At 44.6% G+C, this 10,858-nt stretch overlaps 1 protein-coding gene across 1 annotated transcript; it reads left to right on the forward strand.

The window, feature by feature from the left end:
• Positions 1 to 5,466: 5,466 nt before the first annotated feature.
• On the forward strand, positions 5,467 to 7,417 carry LOC109771046 (transcription factor TEOSINTE BRANCHED 1-like). Its single transcript, XM_020329759.4, has 2 exons — positions 5,467 to 5,615; positions 5,724 to 7,417. Exon 2 carries the CDS (start codon positions 5,897 to 5,899, stop codon positions 6,953 to 6,955), a length of 1,059 nt encoding a protein of 352 aa, XP_020185348.1. The 5' UTR covers positions 5,467 to 5,615; positions 5,724 to 5,896; the 3' UTR covers positions 6,956 to 7,417.
• The last annotated feature ends 3,441 nt before the right edge of the window (positions 7,418 to 10,858 follow it).

The following is a 10,858-nucleotide window of genomic DNA, read 5'->3' on the forward strand; positions in this document are numbered from 1 at the left end:
AGGTTCAGTCCGCCAAAAGCGGACTAACTGAAGCCTGTGCCAGCCTCCTAACAGGCTTTGAGGTAAGTAACCAGATTATAAGAGAATGTTACCGCATAGACACTAGCCCCTGATGCTCTGTTTGGCGTTTGCGAAGAAAGGCCGAACAGAGGATCAAATAATAACCGCAGGAGTCTAATCGAAATATGTCTATGTGCATATGCATGCTTCACTGCTAGCCGCTGCTGCACGTACTGCGAAGGTCGCCGCACTGAAGCGGGACCTTGAGCGGTCCAAGGAAGAGCTCGGCCTTGCCAAAAGGCAGCTCAAAGAGTCAAAGGTAAGTTATACCCCGTCTGTATATTGATAAGAAAAAACAAGGGTGGCTGCTTAGATCATGGGATCGTCATGAATTTTGCCAGGGGTCACGACCGAAGTAGCGACCCTGAAGAAGGCGTTGTCTGAGGCCGAGGACAAGGCGGCCAAGGAGCGCATTGAGCGGGAAAAACAAGAGGCCCGGGTGGGCGAGGTGCAGCAAGAGCTCCAGGCTCTCATCAAGAAACACGAGTCCTTGGAGCTTGACTCTAAAACGCGAGAGTTCGAGCTTGCGAAGGCCCTCGAAAGCGCACAACATGCCAAGGCCGAAGCACAAAAGGCCCTCCAGGAAATTGAGGCGGTTAAGAAGATAGCGACGGGTAAGGCATTCAGTATGCAAAGCAAGCATGTGAAAGAAAATTTCCTTTTACTTACCCGAGTTCGGAGCTCTCCAGGAGCGTTCGCAGATCTACCCCGCAGTGTGTCAGATGCTGCGGAGTTCTACCAGACCGAGGAGGGGAGCTCGACGGAGAAGTTGTTCTGGTCTCAGTATACTGGGACCGAACACCCTATGCCCTTGAGCGACCAGCTTAAGCAACTGGTCGAGCTCCACAAGGTGGCCGAACAGGCCATGAAGGGTCTTATAGTCCGGATGTGGCCTGGCGATCCCCTGCCTGATAGCTACTTCGGCCTTGTGAGGCGGCTTGTGAATGCCTGCCCACGGCTTGACATCATAAAGCGGTCTGTCTGCATCGAGGGCGCACGCAGGGCTTTTTCCCGAGCAAAGGTGCACTGGGGGAAGCTGGACGCCGAGAAGCTGGTGAAGGAGGGGCCGCCAGAGGGCAAGGAGCATCGCCACCCCGAAAAGTATTATGAAAGTTCCCTGAAGGGTTCTCGCCAAGCTTCTCGGTATCCGTATGGCCAAGCTTGCCTTCCACGCCAAGGAGAGTCCCATCCAGACATGGGACGAAGTCTTCAATCTTGTATCTTCATAGTCCAACAGTCCGGCCAAAGGATATAGTCCGGCTGTCCGAGGACCCCCTAATCCAGGACTCCCTCAGAGGGGGAGCGATCGTCGCGGTCTCGAATCCGTCGAAGATCAAGTCTCCGCGGATGTCCGCGACGTAGTTCAAGGTTCCGAATCTGACCTGATGGCCAGGGGCGTAGCTATCGATATGCTCCAGATGGCCAAGCGAGTTGGCCCGCAGTACGAAGTCGCCGAATACAAAAATCTGTCCGGGGAGGAAGGTTTCTCCTTGGACGGCGTCACTATCGACGATTGAAGGGGCCATCGAAATTTTCATCGACGACACAGTGGAACTCTCAATGAAAGCACCAATGTCGGTGTCAAAACCGGCGGATCTCGGGTAGGGGGTCCCGAACTGTGCGTCTAGGATCGATGGTAACAGGAGACGGGGGACACGATGTTTACCCAGGTTCGGGCCCTCTCTATGGAGGTACCCTACTTCCTGCTTGATTGATCTTTGATGAATATGAGTGTTACAAGAGTTGATCTACCACGAGATCGTAATGGCTAAACCCTAGAAGTCTTGCCTGTATGACTATGGTAATGAATATATATCCTATCCGGACTACGCCCTCCGGTTTATATAGACACCGGAGGGATCTAGGGTTACACAGAGTCGGTTACATAGGAAAGAATCTTCATAGATGATCGCCATGCTTGCCTTCCACGCCAAGGAGAGTCCAATCCGGACACGGGTACAGTCTTCGGCCTTCATGTCTTCATAGCCCATCAGTCCGGCCCATGGATAACAGGCCGGACGCCCGAGGACCCCTTAGTCCAGGACTCCCTCACTCCCCACCTGAATATATTTCAAAGAAAGTTAAACAGCAAAGTTTATGAGAGACGAGAGGAGAAAAAAAATCCTGCCACATTGCGGTGTGGATTTTTTGATCCACCTTCCGAAGAAGGTGACACCAGAGAGTGAGGTCAGAGATTACACCCCAAATTACATCATTGGGGGTTTGGTTCACCCCTCTAAAAGTCATCGCATTGCGTGCATCCCAGAGCCTCTCTAGTGCATTGCGGTCTTGCTTATTAGATCTAGGAAGGTGGTGGAGAGAGGCTCGGGAAGTAGCCAGTGATCTAACCAAAAGAAGGTGGATCAGCCATCACCAATACTAACCTGGGAGATCTCTCTAGTGTATATAAATGTTTAAAAATGGCCTTGCCTAGGAAGGAGGCATTTTTACCTAGACCTATATGCAGGGCGGAGTGGTCTATAATCCAATCTTTCCAATGCAAAGGAGGGGAGTGTAGGAATTTGAATGCAAACTTCAACATAAGGCAAAAAATTGTGCTCGTAAGTTTTTAACGCCTAGACCACCTACCTACTTTGGCATACACACCCTGTCCCACGCGACCAGACACTTAGATCCAGAGAAGGAATCGTCGTTTGACCATAACAAAATCCATCTATGCTTATCAATTTCCTCTTGGACACTTTTAGGGAGGGAGAAACACATCATAAAGTAAGTGGGGAGACTATCAAGAATGGCTGACAATAGAATTAGACGATCACCACAAGAGAGCAGAAGGGCACACCAACCAGCTAAATAAATATTGCAACGGTCAATAACGGGTTGAAACGCAGAGGGAGGTAGTTTATGGGGGGAGAGAGGAAGGTCAAGGTTATTTTGCAGGAAGGTGGCCACTGTGGTGGCAAGTGTGGCCGCCATAGAGGTCGCAAGCTCAGGTTCAATATTGAGGGGGACAAAAGTGGTTTTGGAGAAATCGATGGCTAGGCCGGTGGGACTAGAAAAATCATCTAGGATATGTTTGAGATTTCTAGCTACGGAAGCGTCTGCCTTAATGATAATTAAGGTATCATCTGCATATTAAAGGAGCGGGCAGGGAAGGTCTTGTGTGATGGGGTGAGCAAGTAGGTTTTGTTCACAAGCATTTGGGACAATTCTTTGTAGAACGTTTGCAACTATTATGAAAAGGAACGAAGAGGGGGGGTCCCCTTGACGTAACCTATTTTTACATTGTATCCACAGGCCGGGAATTATGTTAAGAAGGATGGTCGTTTTTCCGGAAGTGAGCAATGACTCAATCCATTTTATCCATTTGTTTGAGAAGCGTCTCGCAGCCAAAATGGCAAGCATAGAGGGCCAACACACCGAGTCGAAAGCCTTTAAAAAGTCAAGCTTGACTATCATGGTGGGAGCTTTTTTTCTAGCACAAAGGTGAAGGATATCCGCCGCGTACAGGAAATTTTCAGAGATAGTGCGCCCATATAAGGATCCCATTTGATCCGGATGAACAAGAAGCGGGATGACCTTTTGAGACGGTTTGCGAGGAGTTTAGCAATGGGATCAACTTTCGTATGACACAATCCACATTTTTGTTATAACAGTTATTCACTAAAGCTTGAATTTGGGCAGATTAAAGTAAGTCGTGCTTAAGGGAACAGATGGAGCCTATGATTTTTTCTCGAATCTAAATGTAATACTTGTTAATAGTAATACATGCAAGTTGACTACGCACAACTTAAGTGACTTCTTTCGTGGATTAAAACATGCGCATGAAAGTTGCACTTATTCCACCAAAGCAATCGTACAACCAAAACTACTTTGATTTGAAAGCATGTTTTAAGTTTTGAAATCTTCAAAAGTATGTAGCAAAGAAGTTGTTTGATTTGCAGAAATTATTAAACCTAATACTACATGAATATTTTCGTGAAGCAAGATAATAATAGATTTGTGTTCCAATGAAATAAAAGTAATAGGAATCTAAACACCCACCATGATCTTCTTTTTCCCGGTAGCTATAATTTTTTTAGGATAATCCACTCCCTTTGTTTTCACATTGTTTATTTTTCATAACATTTTGTTTATTAAAGGCCACACAAAGCCTTGTTAATCATGTTGGTGCATTAATTTTGTAAAATCGCAAATTAAATTAACCCGAAACGGTGGATACGATGATCGAAACAACAAAATTGCTACCGAAATGACTAAGGATGGGAATGGGTCTGTCCGCTCTCGCCCGGACCTGGTACTCGTTGGCCCGTCTCCTTCGTTTGGGGTGGGGACATGAAGTTGGCCCAGTGGTCCAGTGGTGACTGGCCTCATGTCCCATTAGGTAACATGGCCCATTTTAATAGTACTATATTTGCACAAAATACGGAGTATTAACACAACAACATCATTTAGTGGTAGGATGTTTCAGCATATTAGGATTTCTAGAGTTTATTTGTTGGAAGAAAAACAAGTCATATACGCAGCTTCATCTACATTTTGATAAGGACCACGTTAGAATATTTGTAACTCATAGAACAAAGGCAATTTTGAACCAATACTTCAAAAATTCTATAAACACAAGACTAACCACCCTCACTAACCTATATGCTATGTTTTTTCTACGAAGCCGACCCAAAAGACACATTGAGCTTGCAATTTTGGGTCGGACCAATATCCCAATGGGTAACATCGGCCCATTCTCATCTTGAGAAATGATAGGCACGAGTGGTTGAAGAAGATCCTAGTAACTTCCTTTAGCCGCAGATCGAAAGGTCGAGATTAATTTGGTAAAGTCGGTATTTTTTTGAATATGAGAGTGTATTACTTATCCCAACTCAGAAAGGTTCCATACGACCTCGGCCCCCAGAGTAGCTACCAAATGGTCCTTGGTTCCATTGTCTGTTCCATACCCCAACGACGTTCAATCTATACCGGGTAGGCGAATCCTGTGCAGAACTGCCAATACAAATGAAAAGAAAAACTCAGAAAGGTCATATGACCTCGGTCCCCAGAGTAGCAACCAAATAGTCCTTTGGTTCCATTGTCTGATCCATACCCCAACAACGTTCAATGTATACCGGGTAGGCGAATTCCTGTGCAGAACTGCCAATACAAAAAAACAAGGTCATTCGTTTCCTGAAGAAGGGGCTCCAAGGAACAAAGGCGTCCAGCCTACACGGCCATGGCTGGTCACCACCCTCGGGTCTTCTGCCAATAAATGCCCTAGGTCACTAGTAGCCAATAGCATTCCAACATGCACACATGCCCTTTCCCGTAGCAGTGTCCTTCTTCTGCCTTGTATTCTTTCCCTATCACCTCATCCACACACCACACTCAGACCCTCCCCCCCCCCCCCCCCCCCCCCCCCCCTCTCGCTATAAGATGGCACACCCCTGTCAATATCAAGTAGCTAGGGAGGGTATCACATCCAAAATTCTAGGCATCCATCCATCCCTCTAACCACAAGCACTCTCTCGCTAGCTAGCTAGCCCTCCTACAAAGAGCCCATGATGTGTGTGTGTGTGTCTGTGTGTGAACTCAGGATGAGCTAGGTACCAGTGCCCCTCCTCATCGCCCCTCTGCAACTCCCATGGGAGATTTATCTCTTCCTAGTCCTAGACCTCTTTAACTATCTCTTTCGTTCTCTCTTCCACCCGCAGACACACAAGCGTGAAGAGCGGCTTATGCATGGCCGGGCACATCTGATCATAGCTCCTAGGCCACGGCCACACCCCTCTCTCACACACAGTAGAAGCGCGCAGCTAGCAGTTGCTCTTCTTCCGAGGGCCTAGAGACGGGTGGTCTCAGGGTCTTGGAGTCCCATCACTAAAGCATGTTTCCTTTCTATGATTCGCCTAGCCCCATGGACTTGCCCCTTTACCAACAGCTGCAGATCAGCCCTCCCTCGCCAAAGGCGCCGGATCACCAATCCTTGCTCTACTACCATTCCTCCCCTGCATTCGCCGCCGACGCCTTCCACCACAGCTACCTCTGTGCCGGTGCCGCGACGCCGCCCGCTGCCGAGATCGACAACCAGCCGCCGCCGGAGCTGCTGCTGATGGATCAGGCTCCGGCGCCAAGGGCAGACGGTGTTGGAACCGCACAAGGCCTGCGCGGCGGTGGAGGCCTCGACAGCGCGGCGGCCGCCGCGGCCAGGAAAGACCGGCACAGCAAGATATGCACCGCCGGCGGGATGAGGGACCGGCGGATGCGGCTGTCCCTCGACGTCGCCCGCAAGTTCTTCGCGCTCCAGGACATGCTCGGCTTCGACAAGGCCAGCAAGACGGTGCAATGGCTCCTCGATACGTCAAAGGGCGCCATCAGGGAGGTCATGACTGACGAGGCGTCCTCCGACTGCGAGGAGGACGGCTCCAGCAGCCTCTCCGTCGTCGACGGCAAGCACAAGCCGCCAGGGACGGAGGCTGGAGGTGGTGATCAAGGCGAGGGGAAGAAGCCAGTGCCAAGGGCAGCCAGAAGGGCACCCGCCAATCCAAAACCGCAAAGGAAATTGGCCAGTGCGCACCCGATCCCCGACAAGGAGTCGAGGACGAAGGCCCGGGAGAGGGCGAGGGAGCGGACGAGGGAAAAGAACCGGATGCGATGGGTGACGCTCGCGTCCACAATTAACATCGAGCCGGCAGCCACCGGCATGGCGGCGGCGAGGGCGGGCGAGTTGGTCACGAATCCGAACAATTTGATCAATCGCTCCTCGTCCATGAACACATCAAGAGCTGAATTGGAGGAGGGGTGCTCGTCGTCCATGCCGAGCGAAGCGATCATGGCTGGCTTCGGCAATGGAGGGTACGGAAGCAGCGGCAACTACTACCAGTATCAGCTGGAGCAGCAATGGGAGCTCGGTGGAGTGGTGTTTACCAACTCGCAGCCCTACTGAGAAGCCGCGACATGCGTACGGTACAAGAACTACTCCCGCTGTCTCGCCTTGCACGTGCACTTATATATATATATATATATATATATATATCTTGCTTTGTTCGATGGATTATTTGCATAATAATTTTCTTGTGAATTAACTTCGTGACGGTGAACTTGCCTTGGTCATTGCATGATGCAGTACGTATTGTAGTTGTAGCTACTACTTGTCCAGAACCTGTGTTGATTAATTCATGTAATTCATGCGTGGATTCTAATCTCCATTTCTTAATTCTATAATTGTCAAACTGGAATCCAATCAGATCTGCTATTCTGGTGAATGAATTGCTTAATTGATGAATGGCAGATGAGTTTGATTTTCAATTGTTTCATTTCATAGAACACTTTCCTGTTGCCTGTTGGATCCTAATACTTGGAGTAGCTTTAACTAACAACACGGCGCTTTCAATGTTACATACATATACTCACAAGCATTGGTCGAGTTAAATTTTTATGTACCAATACATATCAAAATATGTATATATTTATGCACAGTTTCAATTCATACAATGCATATTTAAACATCAAATTATGGTGGTACATATACTCACAAGTCACAAGCATTGGGCTAAATTCTCATGACATCTGCTGAATAAGTAGTAGGTTGATTTATATTAGGTAGAACGTCAACGTGCTTATCACTCCAGCTGGTACCGCTGATTGGTAGAAGAAAGTCTTCATGTTTGAAGAATCAAGTTTTGTGCCTTCATACGACAAATTTTAGAGTATCAATCTTGTAACATCACCATCAGATTAATGGGCTATGTATGTTAACATTGTCAACAAATTCAGCTTTCTTGATGCTAACACCGTTGGAGTTAAAACACAGATAGCCATCCAACATACATTTTTATCTAAATTACGTTAGGAAAACCTGCATCTGCATGTACTAGTTCTATGATGATTTTACGACCATAATTGCTGTGGTAGTTAGTGTAGTTTGTAAAAGCTGAACGCGGTCGTACATGTTGGAGCACTAACATTGTACGATATATACCCGCAAAAAAAACATTGTACGATATCTTTTCAAATTGATAACAGGAGAAAATTAATTTCTTAATTTCAAATTGAACGATTTGTAAAAGCTGCATATGATGTTCTTTTTTCCACTTGTGAAGGAATTATGAAATTTGGGCAATCCACCACAACATAGGTAGCTAGCTGCAAGTGAGCAAGGTATAATTTTGGAGCCTTCAAATTATTCAATAGAACTAAGAAGAGTGGAAAAATATAAATTTGGGGGTATGAGTATAGTAGTATTACAGTATGTACTCCCTTTTCTAACTCCCTTGGGATTAGGATACAGTACTGAACCGTTCCAACTTATTTGAAGTTCTACTTTGTCCTAAGCAAATTTCTTTAAGTCTAACCAAGTATAAAAATATAACAACAAATACAACAGAAAATTAGTTGCACTAGATCCATCCTAAATATATTTTCGTACTATATATATGATGTAGAAGATATTACCATGTACAACACCAAATTAGTTGCATTAGATCCATCATAAAATATATTTTCAAGTTTGACTAGGTATAAAGAGCTAGAACATCAAATAATTTGGAACGAAGGGAGTATTGTCCTATCTGTTTGACCAAGCATGTGAAAATAATTATTTTGGTGAGACGTTGCATAGTTACAAAATTATGCTAGTTATGTGAGATACTAAGAAGATATATATATATATATATATATATATATATATATATATATGCATGCTTCCAGCCCCGCACAATCATAAATTTAGAACATGTACATAATAATTTGTAATTTTAGATTTTACACTGACACTTCATTTTAACGTTTTACCACAGATAGCATGTCGACTGTCATCTAGACCAGAGCTATATATCCTCCATATATAATAGAATATGAGCACTAGTTTTCCTTTCTGCTTGACATACCAGTTTTGTTTTCCGATTGAGATACAACAATAATACTGTCAATGGAAATGAATATTCCTCCACTGATAGACCTGTAAACGAAAAATGTCAGACCAACATATTTCGCTTGACAATGTTGTATCGTTCAACATTTGTAAAATATACGAATACATTTTCTATGTTGTATTGCACATAAGCATTGACTCAATTTTTTTAAATCTCGCTTATCATTTGTATTAAATAAGTAAGTCTTGTTGCCATAAATTATCAGGATCATAGAGCTTAATTATCACCATTACACTGGGCCAAATTGAAGAAAATGGTTTAGAATTCACTAATATACGAAACAGAAACACCTCTGGACTAGTCACAACACTTCCCATGGAATAAATAATTCATCTCATAAAGATAGATAATATACATAGGAGTAAATTACTGCTACCAAGTACCAAGCATGTAATAGAGACATTTTGTGGGAAATTTTGTTTGCGGTAAAGGTTGGGGAGGAAGCAACAAAATGAAAACCAGCTTTGCTAAGACATTTTTTTTTCAAACGCAAAATCAAATCAGGTGTATAGCTGCTAGAGAGTAAAACGTCAAATTAAATATTTCATACTCCTACCAACCTATGGAGTATTCTAACCAATTCACGAGTGCAGCAGCGCATCTTCAATAAAGGAATTTAGTTACCATGAATCAGAGAGTGCTGCTGCACCTGCTGGGTGTGTCGGCCAAATGGCACCGCACGATGGGCTAGCTGTAGCAGTAAAATCAACTATTTCTGCACGGAAAATGTACACGGATTAATTGCATGCATGCATGTCCAGCAGCTAGCCTCAAAGGTCACATGCATGCTGTACTAGAAGAAATTAGGACAAACAGTGTCCACATGTATCTTGTCTTGTCATTCTGAAGTACTTCAGTTAAGAAAGGCAAAGGCAATTGTATATGTGAACATGCAATACGTACCTCGCTAGGACTAGGTACTTCTCCCGCGAAGTACAAGAGTACTGTTCAAGCTTCAGCCCGGCCGGCCAGCAGCTAGCCAATAGGAGAATATATATTATGTAATGAAATTAAGTTCTTCAGCAAAGCAACTATGCACGTACGTACATATCACTTGGCCCTTAAGTAGGCAACCATGTGTTAATGGCGTGAACTAAATTCTGCTTGCAGAAAGCACTTTGATCGTATGTGCAGAAAAAGGCTTCAATTTTGGTGATGCGGTATTAATTGACCATTTGCTTGATACGGTAGTAGTATTCACTTGATACAATATTAATGGATCTGCAGAACAAATAGACATCAATATTAATTACTGAAAGAGAGTAATTTTGGTTTCTATATCTCTAGGTCAATTTGCAAAGGCAGTGGTAGAGTTTTTAAGCCGTTATGGTTATATCCTATTGAGTATGTTGATGTAGTATGACTGCAAGATAGATAATGTACTCCCTCCGTCCCATAAATATTAGCACAAGGAATCAACAAAGTTAAACTATGTCGGGACTCGGGACATTGATCTAACCTATCAGATATAGAACGACAATGTATAATATCAACACAAGGAAATCAACTAAGTTAAACTGTGTAGGTACATGAATCAAACCTATCCGACATAAAAATATTGGCAGGTTCAAGTTGCGCTGAGGCTTGATCCACTTCCACCATGCCACTAAAATAGTGTCGGGTTGACATATCCTTTGAATGAGATCAAACTATCATGAGTAGTACCTTCGTTACAGATGTCTTGCAATGATAGGAATAATTGCAAATTCTCATACCTCTGGTATTAATTGGCATAGTTAAGATCGAAAGTGGCATGCTTCCCTTTGAAATACAAGCATATTTTCATTCAAGGTACAAGGAATATTTATGTGGTGCGGCACCACAAGAAATGTCGACCAAGTTTCCCATATCCAAAGATATTTTAGAAATTATAATAACATTCGCCACATTTATCATTTGACGGGGGAAACCGGAAA

This window comes from Aegilops tauschii, chromosome 4 (assembly GCF_002575655.3).
Source record: "Aegilops tauschii subsp. strangulata cultivar AL8/78 chromosome 4, Aet v6.0, whole genome shotgun sequence".
In the NCBI taxonomy this organism is placed as follows: Eukaryota; Viridiplantae; Streptophyta; class Magnoliopsida; order Poales; family Poaceae; genus Aegilops; species Aegilops tauschii.

What these genes read in the sequence shown, in the direction of transcription:
- LOC109771046 (XM_020329759.4), top strand. Translation starts at nt 5,897, where the DNA reads ATGTTTCCTTTCTATGATTCGCCTAGCCCCATGGACTTGCCCCTTTAC.